The following is a 17,658-nucleotide window of genomic DNA, read 5'->3' as shown; positions in this document are numbered from 1 at the left end:
GTACTAATTTCCAACAGAGGATGCTATTAAAGCATTTATTTTTTTAATTGTATATAGGAAGCAAAGCGTTTTCAGAATATTGATAAGTCATGGGTAAGAATAATGCAACGAGCTCATGAAAACCCAAATGTAATTGCCTGCTGTGTTGGAGATGAGACTATGGAGCAACTTCTGCCTCATTTACATGAACAACTGGAAGTATGTCAGAAGTCACTTACAGGGTATGAATTGCTTGATTTTATATATATGTAAACTATTTTCAAAATAGAAACACATTAAGTTAGTTTAATTTTAGTTCTAAATGAAATATTTAAGGATTTTCTAAGAGAAATCTGAAGACCAGGTCTACTTTTTCTACATTATAGCTACACAATTTCTGCTTACTTCTAATCTGCATGTTTCAGTATCTAGCAAGAGAAGACTTCCAAATTTTTTGTAATTAGGTTTCTTCAAAACTGCACAGATAAATGCTAAAGATCATCTCTCTTAAATGAGAATTTATATTGATAATACTTGAAAGGTAAGGATTAGGTGCAGTTTTAGGAGTTTTGTTTACATAAAATTGAACAGTAAATTCTGCTCCATTTGTTACCCATTCATTGTGCATTGGTTTAGATGTGCTTTAGCTGAGCCTCTTGCCTCATCCCCAGTCCCATCATTATTCCCCTAGGCTCATCTCTAGCAGGCCTGGTTTTATCCCCTTCAAATTTAGTTTAAAGCCTTCTGAACAAGCTCTGCCAGCTTCTGGGCTAGGATCCATTTCCCCTTTTGGGAAGGGGAACTCAGGCCAGGAGTTAAGAGTATTTGCATCATGGGGTTATGATCTATAAGATCATAAGATGGTACTTAAGAAAGTACCATTGCTGGTGAGCAAGCCAATGAGCAAACATTCTTGGTGTGTATACAAGCACATAATTTTCTGTTATTGTAAAAAATATTCTGGTTTGTTACTGTTTCTAAAAAGCATTTCCTATTAAAAAACTTCTTTAAAATGTTCTGAAGTGAGATTTATTGATGTGAACCCAAGTCTTCTTTTTTGAATTAAATCATCCACAGAAAATGGAATATTTATGCTTCAGTCCTACTTTCAGTCTTAAGGGGGAAAAATACGAGGTGAAAGATACTAATGGAAGTCTCGTTCAATTTTAAAGATACTTAGAGAAGAAGAGGCTACTGTTTCCTAGATTCTTTTTTGTTTCTGATCCTGTCCTTCTTGAAATTCTTGGACAAGCAAGTGATTCACATACAATTCAGGTACAGCCCTAGTGTGTGGGTTTTTGTTTTTTTTCTGTTTAGAACTAAAAGGAAATTAAAATATGGAAAATTAGTTAACAGATTAGAATGTGAACACTTTCTTGAAAAATCTAGAGATTATTTTTTGTTACGTTTGTTTGCTTCTTGCTCTTTAGTCTCTAACAAAATAGGAACTAGATATCTGTAATTAAAAACATTTTTATTCAGAATCCAGAACACTAGAATATGGTCCCCATTTATGATATGCTGGAGGTTCATTTAATAAAAGGAACCCTATGTGGCCTTGATACTTAGCATAGCACTAAATCAATCTGGCTACTCTGGATTGTATCTGAAAACTGAGATAAGATAGTAGACCTAATGTAATAACTGATTTTTTGTCCGCTTGATCACCTGTGGAAACTGTAAAACTGTAATACAATGATTAACAGATTGAGATAAAATCCAACACAAATACTTCTGTAGTTATTATCTTTGGATGGCCTGAAGTGCATCCATAAGTTCAGACAAATCTTCCCAAGATAACCTTACCTTAAATTTTGTGGGGTTTGCTTTTCTATGGTAATGTTATTTAATGTTAGTGCTATTGAATAATTTGAATGACTTTTGAATTATCCTTGCAGCCACATCTGCTCTCCATAGCTGACAATATAAATGAAGTAGAATTTCATGAAAAGGATTATGATCGCATACTGGCAGTCATATCAAGAGAAGGAGAAAAAGTAGCGGTAAATCACTGATTTTTTTATTTCTCCCACAGCAATCTCATAATACATAAAAAATTCTATTGCCCAACATATCAATATAAATTAAGTGGAATTACTGTTAGTTAGAAATAAATATTTCAATCATCAATGTAATAAAATTGTTATTTGCAGTATTTATAGTATTTACATTTGTAGCTGTTGTGCAAACTTTAATAACTATGTGTTATCCAACAGTGTTGAACAGAAGTTTGTTAACTACGTCTTATTTTCTCCCTTTAACTTTTATTAATTTCTCAGTTGGACACTCCGGTGATTGCAAAAGGACCAGTAGAGCTTTGGTTGCAAAATTTATTACAGGTTCAGCAGGCTTCATTGCATGCTATAATTAGGTCAGCATATTACCAAATTAGTGAACCAGAATATGATTTGCTGAGTTTTCTCAACCAATTTCAAGCACAGGTGAGAATACAGAGCATGGGTTTGTGTGTGCAGTCTAGACTGTGTGTGGGGGGGCCTAGAAAATACACAACATATAAACTAATGGACTGTCTATATGAGGAATTTTCCAAAGAGAAAACAAGGATATGAATCTACCCAGTAGCAGGAAGACTTCAATTTTGGTACACAATGTCTAGCATAACATTTTTCTTGTAATGTACATTAAAATAATTTTGTCTTCTTACAGAAAATACAGTAATAGTAATAGTAATAGTAATAGTAATAGTAATAGTAATAGTAATAGTAATAGTAATAGTAATAGTCTCGTGCGGGTTGGAAGGGACCTTAGAGATCATCGAGTCCAGCCCCCGGGATTCGAGCCTCTGTGTTGCAGAGCGGCACTTCTACCACTTGCGCCACAGGGGGATATAAAGTAGAGCTTACATCCTCTGTGATGGCTATTGAACCTCTTTGATATGGAAACAAAATTTACTGTGCAGATTGATTTCTCTCTCATAATTCATGATTGTGAGGGCTATTATTATGGTTATCTTGTGATGATTTATGGTACTTCATAATTATTGTATTTGTCATTATAATACACCCCTAGTAGAAGCCTATCTTGAAAGATTCTAGTTTGCATAAATACTTTTCCATCTTAGTGATTGATCATGAATTTCATTAAGAAATAATTAATTGTTTTGCATACTTTCTGTGTTCTGACCCAGTCATTTGTTAATCATTACAGCAGTAGGCAAAACCATTTTATGGAATCTATGAAAATATTAAGACCAGCCAGTATATTCCTAATTTTAAAAGTTGGTCAGGACATTTAGATTTTGAACAGAATTATCGTAGAGGGGTGTTTATTATAATTGTTTTATCTTAGCAGAATTTAAGATGTCTATTACTTTAAGAAAAAAGGAATGATGTACTGTCTGTTTTGCCTACATGTCAGACATTTTGAGGTGGCTTTATTATCACCTGATAAGAAGAAACAAGAAAGATCTTGTTTCCCAATCCAAATTTTAGGATTGTTGAGACTGCACAAATTAATTGTCTTAGAAGTAGTGGACAGGGTGGGAGGAATGAGAAGAAAATGGTATTTAATCAAGAAATGTAAAATACAGAGAAATAAATGCTTTATTATAGGACACAGAAAAAAAAATAGGCAAAATACTTAGAAGTGTTTGATATATTGTTTAAATTACCATTTTACTGTCTCAGATACTCCTGTTTTAGACAGGTTAAAAAAAGTTGCATCCACAGGTGTTTTTTTCCCCTCTAACTCAGCTGTCATTTTAAAATAAATTAGATTTCTGATAGCCAGATTATTCTAAAATGGTGAGATATTTCCTGCTTCACAGTCTCTGTAGCCTTGAATATGTTACAGATATTGGAGATAAATGTATAAATTGGATGTCAAAGAATTAGGTCAAAGTACTTTGTGAATGTAACAACGTGGGATGGAAAGGTACTGATAGAATTCTCTTCGATCATGTTTTGTCATGGATGTCAATTGGATTCATGGAAATCTTATGTCATTTAAATGAATATGTGGTAATAAAAATCTGAGACTGCAGTTTACACTCAACATCACAGATTTATTTGGAATCAAAAATACTTTCTAGTTCAGAGTGCACTAATGAGGACAGCCAGTTATCAATACAGTAATGCATCCCATGTTCAATAGAAAATGAATGTATTTTTTAAAAAAATGAATTAGCTGTGAGCTATCAGAGAAAAATTTTCAGCAGAATGTCTCCCTATAGTTTAAGATCTGTTTGTTTCTGATGCTGGAGTATACTTAGACTGGATTGTAGCTTGAGGGTTGTGCTTAATTCATGCATATTTCAGTGTATGATAATTTTTTTGTAACTTAAAAAAAAAATGTTTTCTCAGGAGTTTGAAATCCTCTAATAGAACCTGTCAACTCAAGCAGAGCATTATGGTGATATATTACCATAATAGGAGCTAGTGATAGTTTGGCACACCTGGTGCTGTAATTTATTTTCACATTATGCCCAGGGCATTTAGGAAATGGATAGTATTGAACAAGTTATTATTTTGTATTCATTCACATATTAAATTTGTAGGTTGGATTACTGGGAATTCAAATGTTGTGGACACGTGATTCTGAAGAAGCACTAAAGAATGCTAGAGAGGACAAAAAAATCATGCAAACGACCAATGGGAGATTTCTGGAAATTTTGAATATGTTGATTAGCCAGACCACACATGATCTTTCCAAGTTCGACAGGGAGAAGTTTGAAACACTCATTACTATTCACGTACATCAACGTGACATTTTTGATGATCTGGTAAACCACAGGTTTTTATTTCTGACAATTGGTCTCTGTATTCCATAACACCTAATTGATTCTTTGTCTCTCCTGCTCCTTCAGAGAGCAGGCTACTGGGATTTTCTTTATTGTTCCTAAAGTGTATATGTAGAAGAAAAACAAATGAAAAAAAAAAAAAGAATCCTAAAATCAGTAATTTGCTTGAACTTCTTAGAGTCTGCTATGTTCTTTACGTTCATTTATTCTGTGAGAAATGCTAACTATTCCTCATATTTTTACTGCTGATGACATGAACATATTAGATTACCCAGATTTTACCTTCTGTGTCTCCATTAAATCCTTCCTGCACCATGTCCTTTGTTACTGTGCGTTTGGTGAATTCACACAATGTGGATTGCTAATTTCTCTTGGAGGCTTAGATGCAGAACCAAAGCAATTTAAGCTTCGTTTGATTAACATGGAGTTGATTACAATCAGTTGAAATGATCAGATCATTCGTTAGTCAGCTTAAAATAGATCTGTAAATATTAGGTGGGGTTTGCATTCACTTTACTTCTTAGGAACTCTAACTTAAGAAATCACTAATTATTTTAATTATTAGCCAATTAGGATTTTATTGAAGTTATCAAATGTAATAAAATGAGTGTTGTGACAGATATTTGTTTACTTTCTTTCAAGGTAAAAATGCACATCAAATCACCAACTGATTTTGAGTGGCTAAAGCAGTCTAGATTTTATTTCAAGGAGGATCTTGATCAAGTTATTGTATCCATTACAGATGTTGATTTTATTTACCAAAATGAATTTCTGGGTTGCACTGAACGTCTGGTTATAACACCTCTTACAGACAGGTGAGAAATATGATTATATGTAATCAATATTATTATATACATTGAGTTTATTTAACATAGTACAATTATTATTTAACATAGTTTAAAGAGAAATATTCTGAATTAACCTTTGTGTGTTCTAAGTCACTATTGAAAGTCTTCTCATACATTTGCTTAAGTGTATCCTAAAAGAAAGGAAGAAGAAAAATAAGAAGTGAAGTACATTCTCACTATTTTGTACACTTAGTCATTCTTTAACAGTTTTACCATGCCATGATCTTAAATGATGTACTAGCGGAACTGAGTTATTACACACTAGTTTACATTTTTTGCAGAATTTCTATTCTGAAAAGAGAGACTGGATCAAATGTTTCAAGCTCTGTAATGAAGGATTCACTAAGGATTTTATTGCTACCCTGAGTGTCAAGGATTACCTTCACTACCCCAGTGTCTTTGAAAGTCTAAGACAACCAATTATTAGTACTGGGAAACAACCATTAACTTTGCTTCAAATGTGGATTGATGTTGTTTTGTTGTTGTTTTTCCTATGAAGTTCCATGGCCTCTTCCTCAGTTTGTCCCTTTCTTGAGGTGTCACTTTTGGCCAAATTGGAAACTAGACTGCCAAAAGATACTTCACTTGCCAAAAATTCCACTCAGTACGTTGCAATAACTTCCACGATGCTATTATTAATTTTGTTATTTATGTGGAATATGGGTCTGTACAGCTTTCTAGAACATCTTTATTTCTCCAGAATAGGTAGGACTGTTATTGTGACAATATGGAATGCTCAATTCATTTCTATGGTATATTGTGTTTCACTCAGCAATCAAATATTTTTGGCATGAAAAATTTAATTTCTACTCCAAAATTTGTCTTTATCCCAGTAAACTCATAGAAGTAAAACCTTAAAGTTATTTATATTTCTTATTAGTTGACAGAGTCAGATAATAGACATCAATGAGCCTGTAGTGGCTTGATATAAAGCACCACAATTATTCAATCTAAGTCATAGGAATTAGGTAGTTATTAAAGTCTATAGACTAAAAACTCTGAATAAATGCTTTTTAGCAATGTTAGTTACTTAAAACTGATTTGACAGTGAAGATACCTCCTCAGAAACTTGGTCATTTTAATTTGAGTATTCTGCCATTTAACTGTGTGTGAAAATCCTAAGTATTGCATTTAACTAATATGGCAGTCAAGACTCTTCAGGACTGAAAAAAAAAGTTGGTGATTCAAAGTTTTAATCCATAATTGTGGTGAGGGTCATGTATCCTGATTCTTTCAGACTTCAAGATGTAGATGAGAGTAACCTAACCTGGTAATATAAAGATTGAGCTATTGCTGAAAATGATAAGATGGTATCATTTAACATCAGAATTGTCTCACTGAAGCTTCGAAAGGAATTAATGACAAATTCCTTTGTGTTGTTCACTGATCTGCTTGTTTATCTAATTTTAATGTACTAGAGAAAGATCATATGATTTTTTTGTTGTTTTACTAGTAATGCTTAAATTCTGCATTTTTGCCATTCTGAAATTTCTGTATTCAAGTGAAATCAGTGGAATTGCTTATAAAGAATCTATGCTTTAACACAACAATATATCACATAACTCATTTTTGTATTTATATAAAACTTATTCATCATAGTTTAATAAATTGATATGATTTAATGTTTTTAGGTGCTATATAACTTTAGCTCAGGCTTTGGGAATGAACATGGGAGGAGCTCCAGCTGGACCTGCTGGAACTGGTAAAACAGAAACAACAAAAGACATGGGAAAGGCTCTGGGAAAATACGTAGTAGTCTTCAACTGTTCTGATCAAATGGACTTCAGAGGTTTGGGTAGGATTTTCAAAGGTAAGATTTCATAGAACGAAATAGGGTGGAATGGACCTCCACAGGTTGCAAAGTACTACCCTCATACTCAGAGCAGGTGCAATTAGGGCAGGTTGCCCTTATTGGGTTTAAATATCTCCAGGGATGGCTAGAACACTTCAGGGCCACTGTTCAAGTGTTTAACCAACCTCATTTTTTGGTAACTATTGTCTTGAAATTAATCATATTTCAACCTGTGTCCAATGGCTTTTCTTCCACCGTTGATCTCTGAGAAGAGCCTGGCTCCAGCTCCAATGAACTGGAGTAGTCTTTTCAATTAGCTTTCCCTTCAGGCTGAAGAAACCATATTCTGTCAGCCCCCCTTTTGAATCATATCGTCCATACCCTGCCAATCATGGGTATGGATGGTCCACAAGTCCATCTGATGGACTTGTTCCAGTGAGCCATTATCTTTTCTTTCCTGGAAAGCCTCAGAACATGTATGCTACTACAACTGCTATCTCAAAAGTTCAAGGTAAAGTTGAACAATGATTTCCCCAAAACTTTTGGATAATAAGCAGTGGGATACCTCTGCTGCAAGGACCTATTTCTGGTTCATGCTCAGTTGTTAAGGATGATACCAGGTCCTTTTCTGCGGAACTGCATTCTAGCCAGTCAGCACCAAGCATGCAGTTATTCTCTGCCAGATAAATGGCTTGTTGGACTTCATATAGTTTCCAACAGTTGATTTTTGAAGTCATAGTATTGTCTGCACTGAGAAGCAAAGGGTGAAATTATTTAGATTTTTATTGTTTGGTTTATCAAAGAAATAATTATAGCATAATATTGCCTAAAGCTGCATGTTTCTAAAAGTATCATGTTTGAAAGTGAAAACACAAAGAAAAGTTAAAAAGCAGGACTTTTTCTGCAATATCTTCGGGCTATTTTTTTTTAAGTTGTAAGTCACTCCTTTTTTAATTTTTAGATGAACCATTGCTTCTTGCAAAATAACCAAATTGCCATATTAAAGGTTCAATTTATGGTAATAACAGTACCAGACTCTTCTGGATGCCCCGAGATAACAAAAGATGTTTCTGATTTTAATTCACTAGTAAGCATTTTCTAGGAAACGGAATACTGATATGAAAATACTCAGGAGGAAGAAGTTAGACATTGGCCCCAGACAATTTTATTCAGTTATTTGGAGAAAAGTACAGACATATAGTTCAAGTATCTCAAGTATACCTGGAAGAAAAACAGATTACACATTTTTCTATCCTTTTTTTTTGTTTGTTTGTTTTTTCAGGTCTCGCGCAGTCTGGATCTTGGGGATGTTTTGATGAATTCAACCGGATTGAGTTGCCTGTCTTGTCAGTAGCAGCACAACAAGTTTATATTATCTTAACAGCAAGGAAAGAAAAAAAAAAGCAGTTCATTTTTTCTGATGGAGACTGTGTAGATTTAAACCCAGAGTTTGGAATTTTCCTAACAATGGTAAATAGAGCAATAATTCCCTAGAAGTAACAAATTATGCCATATGACATTTATGACATGAAAAGGTGAAAGCAACTTGCTTGATTAATTAGTTGGAGCTGTTGCTAAGATATAGACTGAACTAGCAGAACATATAAATAATTCTTCAAGAATTGCATGCCTTAGCTTTTACTTTAAGATTATTCCTGAGCATCACACCCCCTCATTACTGTACTACAACTCATTATGGCATCTACCTACAAGTCTGACCAAGCTTTCAAAATTCTCTGTGCTTGTTGAGAGGGTCAAAACAGTGTTTGTACTGTTTTTGCAGTGTTACTTTTATTTAGTTAGTTAGTTAGTTAAAGTATGTTATACTTATCTACCTTAACCTGAAATGCTTTAATGTTATTAGGGAGAAAATTACTCTGGTGGGAAAAAGAAAAAACAAAATAGACCCTTTTCCTCAACCTGAATGTTTCTTACCAGGAAAGACAGTTTTCAAGTAGATACATCCTGTCTTTATGTGGATAATACAAAAGTAAAGCTGATTTACAGAGCATGAGTATGATGACAGCAGATCTTTCAAAACAAATTTATCAGGTTTCATTGCAAATACAGGATGTGCTTACTGGTTTAGGCACAATACTGGTTGTCCAGTTTTGGCCTTCTGCAGCAAAGAGATCTGCTCTGCTGTGTGCTCCAACACCAGATTTAGCAAAGGCATTATGAAAAATTGTCTTGAAATCTATGGGAGACTTTTGTATAATGGCAGCCTGTGAAAAATTCTTGCAGTATATGCAAGATAACTCCCACAAATGAATGGATAATCTGTGCAAATAAATAAATATAAATACATATAAATAAATAATATGAAGGGGGAAAAAAAAGGCAAAGTGGTATATATATATATGTATATGTATATATAGTTTCAGATGGACGACCAACCCATTCTACCCAAATGTAGAAGCACAAACTCCTGGATTTAGAATAAGAACTTTCAGGATATGCTGTCTTGTCACTGCATGATTTCTGAAGCATTACAGGACTGATTCCTGTAATCTCATGAGTGGGGAATTTTATAGTCTATGTTTCCCGATGCCAAGGCAGATGGCAATCCAGAATGACCTTATGGGAAATTAAACTACACATCTACACATTCAAGTGTAGATTAATAACTGAGGTGCTTATAAATATTGTTTGATCACTTTTAATCTTTTGAAAGTGACCTGTTTGATGTCAGTTGTTCAACGTGTTTGCAGCAAGTAACAGGAAATCCTCAATCAAACTCAGTCATTAAAACTGTATTCCATACGATTCATAGTTTGCTTGAAGTTTCTTCTTCATATTTTAATCATTAGTGGAGAAAGGATGTAACCCAACCGATCTAAGTATTTATGCATAAATTTGCTTAAAATTAATAAAAAGGATATTATTTGACTAATGCAAATAATAATGCAATTTGTTTTCTTGTACAGAATCCTGGATATGCTGGGCGCCAAGAGCTACCAGAAAATCTCAAAATTCTGTTTAGAACTGTGTCAATGATGGTTCCAGACAGACAGGTACAATCAATGACTGAACTGAAAGAATTGTTCTTTGTTATTTGAATATTTTAATTTGCTTGTCTATTTAAAGAAAAAGAAAAAGAAAACCCTTATTTCTAAAAGGAAAACATTGCGTTTCAGATCATTATAAGAGTTAAGCTTGCAAGTTATGGATTTATTGATAACGTGGTTTTGTCTCAGAAGTTCTTCGTTCTTTATAAACTTTGTGAGGAGCAGCTGACTAAGCAGGTAATGTTATGCATTCTCTTCCCCTTTGTCTTAATATTTACAGTGCAACCCTTTAGATTTTGATTTGTGCAGATTGTTTCTGAGCAGTCACTTTTATGCTTTTAACAAAATATTGAAGTAGTTGAAATATAATTCAAGCATTTTTTTAATTAACATTTTTGAACTGTGTAAGCTCATGTATGTGTAGTTATATAAACATATTCATCAAACTGTTAAAAAATTATGACTTGTTTCCTATGTATGAAGTTCTTTGCCTAAATGTGGCAGGCAGGGAAAATTAACCTTGTGTCTCATTTTTGTGTAGTGCATAGTGAAAGCATCTGTATCTTCAAAACTGCAGGAGGAATGTCTGGAGTTTGATTTAAGTTATAGCACTGCTTTATATTTCACAGTACTGATTTCTTCTGAAAGGTTTAAGCTGCCTTTGTTAGGAACATTCAGGGTAGAATGCAAATATTGTTTTTATAGAACACTAATGTAGAGAGCTACAACACAGTTGCTATATCAGTTCATAAATGGTGAAGTCAATGAAATCCAAACTAGAAAGCTTATACCCTCTTTCCTGAAAAAGACTTCTTATCTGTTGTTTATTTTAATAGAAAAATTCCTAAAGAACCGCAACACTTCCAAATTAAGTTAACTTGTCAAGGCAAGGTGACTGTACTTTAGAACAGAGAAGTAAGATTTGCTATTCTAATGAATTAAAGGTAGAGAACTTGCTACTGATGCATAAACTGTATTTTCACATTCAACTAGGTTCATTATGACTTTGGTCTGAGGAATATCCTTTCAGTACTTAGAACTCTTGGAACTCAAAAAAGGGCCAGACCAAATGAAAGTGAATTAAGCATTGTTATGAGGGGACTAAGAGATATGAATCTTTCAAAGCTGGTAAGAATCTAATTTAAGATTTTAGCACCAAAATAGGCAGGACAGCTAATTATCACTGTATTATAATGAAGCAGCGGTGAGCATTCACTAAACTTGTAAACAGTTGTTAGAGTGCAAAGATTCAACTGGGTTAAAAGTGGCTTGTCTGGAGGTATGATGTTTTACATACTGATGCGTATAGACTGATTACCATCAATAAATGAAATAATTTGAATATGAATTAAATTTATGTGCCATAAATACAGTATATTTACCAAATCAGTAGTGTATGACATCCAGCAGGGATGAGAAATCTATCTTTCACACCTTTTTTAAAAGGTTTTATAGGTGCTCTTCAAGCATTAGAATTGAAACATCATACACTTTGTAAGTATAGATTTAGTGTACACTGAGAAATAAAATAAATTTCAAATTTATTTTTCACATGACATAGAGATAACACTAGGAAAATGCTGTCTGCTTAGTGAGATGTCCTGTGGGCTGACTGTGCTTATGAATACAAGCACTTGTATTTAAAAACTGTATTCTTATTGTTTAATATTTTACAGTAGATATTAATCTGTGTTTAAGAACTGTGGATAACTGGGCACTAATGCCAAATGACTTTTTCAGATAGATGAAGACGAACCCTTGTTTCTCAGTCTTATCAATGATCTGTTTCCGGGGATGCAGTTGGACAGTAATACATATAATGAACTTCAGGCTGCAGTAGCTAATCAGATTGAAGAGGCAGGATTGACTAATCATCCACCATGGAATCTTAAGCTTGTTCAGGTAAAAAAAAAATAAAAAATAAAAATAAAAAAAATCAAATATCTTAGCAAATGCAAGTCAGAACACCATGCTATTGGTTAAATTGCTGTCTCATTCAAAGACCTGTGCTGCTAGTATAAGAATAAAATTAAGACTGCATGTAAACCACACTAGCAAGGCTAATCTATTATTTATTTATATCCAGAAGAAGAATAAAAAACCCAAACCTTTTAGAATGCTGCTAACCCAACCTTTGCCTTATATTTTAGTGCATCTGAGTTATCTGAAGCAGAAAAGTATGTACTTGGCTCTCTAAATATGAGTCTTGTAGGCTGGAGCAGGGGCAGTAGGGCATAAGAATGCATTCTGAAGGCCAAGGCAGTAAATAAAGTTTAAAAAAGATAGCCAGGTCACAACTTCTACAGCATAGAGGGTAAGTGCTAAAAGAGATATCCCAGGGCAAAGAAGAACATGAGAGGTATGTATTTGTATATTTGAACAGATATTGTAGTAAATTAATATTTTCTCACATAAGTGTTAAGAACCTATATTCTGGTTGAATGATCATCCAGTTCACATATATTGGGTTTAAAGACATAAAGTGTAAGGATGTGTAGTGGCCTCAGACAGTGTTAGTGTCTGATCTATTGCAACCTTATGTAAACCTATGACAAGGTTAATTATGCAAGTGAACAAGATGTAAGTGCTATAAAAGCAAAGAACCAAAGGTGCAAATGAATGAACTGTGTCTTTCAAGGACATATGTGGTTGAATGGTTAAAGCTGTGAAGAGACTTGGAGGTTTTCTAGACATCGAAGGATGTGAACCAGCCTGACTATGGTCAATTTGTGTATGTAGTGTTCAAAGCTAGCTTTTTCTCAAGTACATGAACCAGGTGAATATTGTGGAAAGACCACACCTATGTGCGATATGTATCCCTGTTACCTGAATATAGCATGATTAGTAAAAATGAGTAAGAAAAAATTAGTATCTGAATGGGAGATGTTATATAGTTGTTGGCAAACAACGTTGCCTGCAAACAAGAAAAAGTTGTATAATTTTGACATATTTTATTCTTGGCATTTGAGGAATTGAAAGATAGACCCTATACATTGCCAGGTTGCTTGTAGTGTAGTAGTGTAGTATGTTTTGCTTGCTTTATATTGCATGCTCTTTAGACCAAAATTACACTGACTGAAAAGCAAAAGACTTAAGGTATTCCAAGAAATTACTTATTCTGTTACTGGAACATTTGTAAGACATGGTGCTTAGTCAACTTGTGATTTAATAGTTAAACTATAACTTTGGGCTACAGTAATTTGTACATAAATATGTCAAGGAAGTCCTTGAGGTGTTAGATTTGTTAATCAGCTGTGTAGTCTTAATTTAAAATCCCATAGGAAGTGTTACATCTGTTTATTTGATGTACTTAAGATGCTTTAGCACTTTCATGATTATACATCCTTGTGTTAAATGTTTTGCTACTACTTATCTTTTTCCTTCTGTGTAAGACGAGGCTATAATTACTGTATGGCTGTAAAGCCATTTTATAGTAAACTTGTTTGGTGTTTAATAGATAAGGATAAAAAAGTATGTACAGTTCCTCAAAACACTACAAATTAGCAAATACAAACTGATTTCTGAATTCCTTATCTTCAATGTCTAATGTATTCATAATCTGTGACTATTAAACATACGTAAGTGCAAGCAAAAATCTTCCAAAAGCATATTTCTCAAAATATTTTGCTTTTTAATAGTTGTATGAAACTTCTCTAGTACGTCATGGGCTGATGACACTTGGACCCAGTGGATCTGGAAAAACAATGGTCATAACTATATTAATGAGAGCACTGACGGAATGTGGACAACTTCATAGAGAAATGCGAATGAATCCCAAAGCTATTACAGCTCCTCAGATGTTTGGAAGACTAGATGCTGCCACTAATGATTGGACAGATGGAATTTTTTCTACACTGTGGAGGAAAACACTTAAAACTAAAAAGGGTATGTAAACACTATTTCTGAGTCATCGAAAATGCGTCTTGAATAATGTGTTGAAAAGAATCCCAAGTTTGAAAAGTTCCCTCTTGAAAACAGTGGTAGGTGATATTGCAGATCTCTTTACAAGAAAGAGGAAGACTTTAAAAACTTACTGTTTCCATGTTAACATTAAACAGTAAAAACTATAATAATAAAATTTTTTGTCCCCTTGCTACTTCGGTTCTACATTGCAGATGTGTTACTTGGAGGCTGATAAATTACACTGAAGATTTATATTTTTGTACTTATTCCACCAGTTTTAATATTTTTTTTCTGTTATTTTTGTGTGTTCACTACTTATATTTATTTTGCAGTGTACTGAAATTCCTTTTCACAGAGATATATTCATTTGCATCTTAAAGAATAAAAATATTTGTATTAATGAACGGGAATTCTTCTATGGTACCTTCCCAGGTATACATATATAGGTTCCTATATATATATAGGTTCCTCTATTTAAAAAAGAGGGATTAAAAAGGGGAACAGAGGCCAAGAAGGCAGAGTACTGAGATGCCAAGGCTCCCTTCCTCACTCTGAAGTGATTCACAGTAAAGACCCACCAGTCTGTCTGAACCCCCCTGTGAAGTTTTGTGACATTCCTACACATCCTATCATTGATTACCAGGGAAAAGAGACCAGTACTTCTCTCTCCACTTCCTCTCGGGAAATTGTAAAGATCAATTAAGTCTCCTCTCTGCTACCTTTGATCCAAATTATACAAAGCCACTTCGACCTCTCCTCACAGGACGTGACCTCCAGGCCTTTTACCTGCTTGGTTGCTCTCCTCTTTAAAAATTCAAGTATCTTAACATCCTTTCTATATCCTTTAATCATTTGAATAAATATCCTTTAATATCCTTTAAATAAATTATTATTATTTTTTTTTTCAAATTGAGTCTGTGTTACATGTCAGTGTTTAGTAAACAATCTTTCTGTCTTTGCCTTAAGCCATGAGCAATTTCTTTTTAATTTCTCCTCTTTTCCTGTTGAGGAGGGAGACTGAGAGAATGGCAATCTGATTGTTCGCACATAGATGGGGTAATCTCTTCTCAGATGTATGCTATGAAGATATAATCATACCTTCATTTGCTTCTTTCAGAGATGATGCCTTTACTAGCTGTGCAATTCATACAGTAATGAATATTTGTGAAGACAGTAGAATTTACAATAAGCTTGGTCTTTGGGAATGGGGATAAGAACTATAACTCTTTTCATTGTTTTTGTTTTTTTGATGGTTTTTGTTTGTTTGTTTGTTTGTTTTGTTTGTTTTTTTTTTCCAGGTGAATATGTGTTTCTGATTTTAGATGGTCCTGTAGATGCAATCTGGATTGAGAATCTAAATTCAGTTTTGGATGATAACAAGACTCTAACACTAGCAAATGGAGATCGTATACCTATGTCTCCTTCTTGTAAGCTGTTATTTGAAGTCCACAACATTGAGAATGCTTCTCCAGCTACAGTTTCTCGTATGGGTATGGTCTTCATCAGTTCTTCTGCCCTTAGCTGGAGACCAATATTACAAGTAAGATTATCATTGCTAGCTACTCCTAATTTTACTTGGTTATATGTTTGCACAGAATAACATTGTGGATGTTTTTCAGGCATGGCTGAAAACACGTTCTGTTCAAGAATCTGAAGTTTTGCAAAGTCTGTATGACAGAATCTTTGAACCAGCATATACATACATGAAACTAAACCTTACTCCAAAAATGGAGCTTCTGGAGTGTAACTACATTATGCAGGTAAAATAGATACCGTGTAATTTTGCATGAATTGACATTGTAAGTCTGCAAAATTGAACAACATGATAGCAATAAAATTTCATTTGAAAAGGTTGTTTTGTGATGAGGAAAACCACAGCCTTCATATTAGTTTCTTTGGGAATACAGGAGAAGCAGTTAGAGTTGTGTGGAATGAACTTCTCCTAATTGCTTCATATTTAAACTGATCTTGAGATGAATAGAATCTGAAGGCTTTATTTGGTTTTCAGAAGCATATGGTTAATAAGCTAGTGAGTGGTTTCATTCCAGTTCTGTAAACACGAAACAAATTGCAGTAAAGGTCAAACCAAACCTCCTGATACTTTCAGCAGAGAATAATTCTATTTTTATCTCCAGATGTTGTCAATCAGTTCTTCCAAGGTCAACATAGTTATTTTTGCTTTCCTCTTCCTGCCAGTCACAATTTTTCTTAAAGTGGGAGCCAATCAGTGATTTTTTAGATTTTTGATTTCACAGATCTATTGTGATTGCCAATCCTATACTGCATGCCTCCAGCTGTTTTGCTTATGAATCAGTTGTCAGGTGCTGATTCTGAGTCTCTGGACTCTGTATTTGTCCATTTAATCTGTTCTATATTGACAGTGTCATAAATTCAGAATAAGTGAATAGACAAGATAATATTTTTGCTAACACCACGGTTAATACTTAAACTAGCCAATCAGCACCTGATAGCTATTTCCTGTTCACTAGGGATTTAGCTTCAGATTTGCAATAGTTGGAAGTATTTTGCTGCAGATCAATAGCCACAGCAGATGGTACAAAGATTAACTATGTTTCTATGTTACTTTTGATTAAGTTTTCTTCAGAAAATATGAGCAAGTCAGCACTCTACTCATATTATTTTACCGGTAAAAGGTTTCCCTGATTAAACCTGCTTTGATTATTTCTTCCTTTAATGAAAATCTGTAGTGTGTTCCTGTCACAGATGTAACAGCAAAACCCTTAGTGTATCTTCATGCTAGTGTTTAGCTGCGATCCAATGAGATAAGACCATTTATTCTACTTAATCACTTTATATATTCAGTTACTCACCTGCTTCCCCACTCTGGTTCACTTTCTTATCCAGACAGGGATTTTACTTTTGATATGGGAAGTTCAGGCAATATACCTTGTTGGTTCTATGCTGTGCAACCACCTGCAGTTACCAGATTCAGACTAATGCTCATTTGCATCATCCAGTGCTTGTCTATATGCATCATTCTGATCATTACTCCACTTCCAAGATCTTTATTTCATCCATGATTTTTACCTCCTTCTTTCACTTACTTCTGGAAACGCTTTTTTTTCTGCCCTACCTCTTCTTTACAGGACGTCATGGTCACACCTTTTCCATAAATGGTGTATGTGCAGAAGCACTTTTCCTGATTAGCCTCCTGACTGGTGGTTCTATCTCATGTCTCTGTTAATTTCAGGATGTGGATGTGCAACTGGCATTTGGTCCAGGTGCAACTCAAATTTGTGTACCAAAATAGTTGCAGATAGCAGATGTATTCTTAAGAGTTCTTTGTGTTCAATTTAGGATATTTACTCACATATATTCAGGTACCCAATTATCTATTGTTTGTGAAGA

At 34.0% G+C, this 17,658-nt stretch overlaps 1 protein-coding gene across 1 annotated transcript in view; it reads left to right on the top strand.

Annotated features, from left to right (window-relative positions):
- Positions 1 to 17,658, top strand: part of DNAH8 (dynein axonemal heavy chain 8) — a 111,835-nt gene that overhangs the window by 42,460 nt on the left and 51,717 nt on the right. Inside the window, exons 38-52 of the mRNA XM_015857671.2 lie at positions 58 to 221; positions 1,152 to 1,254; positions 1,878 to 1,982; positions 2,259 to 2,420; positions 4,496 to 4,720; positions 5,381 to 5,553; positions 7,218 to 7,396; positions 8,661 to 8,848; positions 10,306 to 10,392; positions 10,516 to 10,623; positions 11,380 to 11,514; positions 12,127 to 12,288; positions 14,025 to 14,271; positions 15,588 to 15,829; positions 15,909 to 16,049. Coding sequence (XP_015713157.1) covers positions 58 to 221; positions 1,152 to 1,254; positions 1,878 to 1,982; positions 2,259 to 2,420; positions 4,496 to 4,720; positions 5,381 to 5,553; positions 7,218 to 7,396; positions 8,661 to 8,848; positions 10,306 to 10,392; positions 10,516 to 10,623; positions 11,380 to 11,514; positions 12,127 to 12,288; positions 14,025 to 14,271; positions 15,588 to 15,829; positions 15,909 to 16,049 — 2,421 coding nt within the window. The remainder of the gene's footprint in view (positions 1 to 57; positions 222 to 1,151; positions 1,255 to 1,877; positions 1,983 to 2,258; positions 2,421 to 4,495; positions 4,721 to 5,380; positions 5,554 to 7,217; positions 7,397 to 8,660; positions 8,849 to 10,305; positions 10,393 to 10,515; positions 10,624 to 11,379; positions 11,515 to 12,126; positions 12,289 to 14,024; positions 14,272 to 15,587; positions 15,830 to 15,908; positions 16,050 to 17,658) is intronic.

This window comes from Coturnix japonica, chromosome 3 (assembly GCF_001577835.2).
Source record: "Coturnix japonica isolate 7356 chromosome 3, Coturnix japonica 2.1, whole genome shotgun sequence".
Taxonomy (NCBI): domain Eukaryota; kingdom Metazoa; phylum Chordata; class Aves; order Galliformes; family Phasianidae; genus Coturnix; species Coturnix japonica.
The sequence above is the reverse complement of the archived record's forward strand: the minus strand, read 5'-3'. Positions and strand labels throughout refer to the sequence as shown.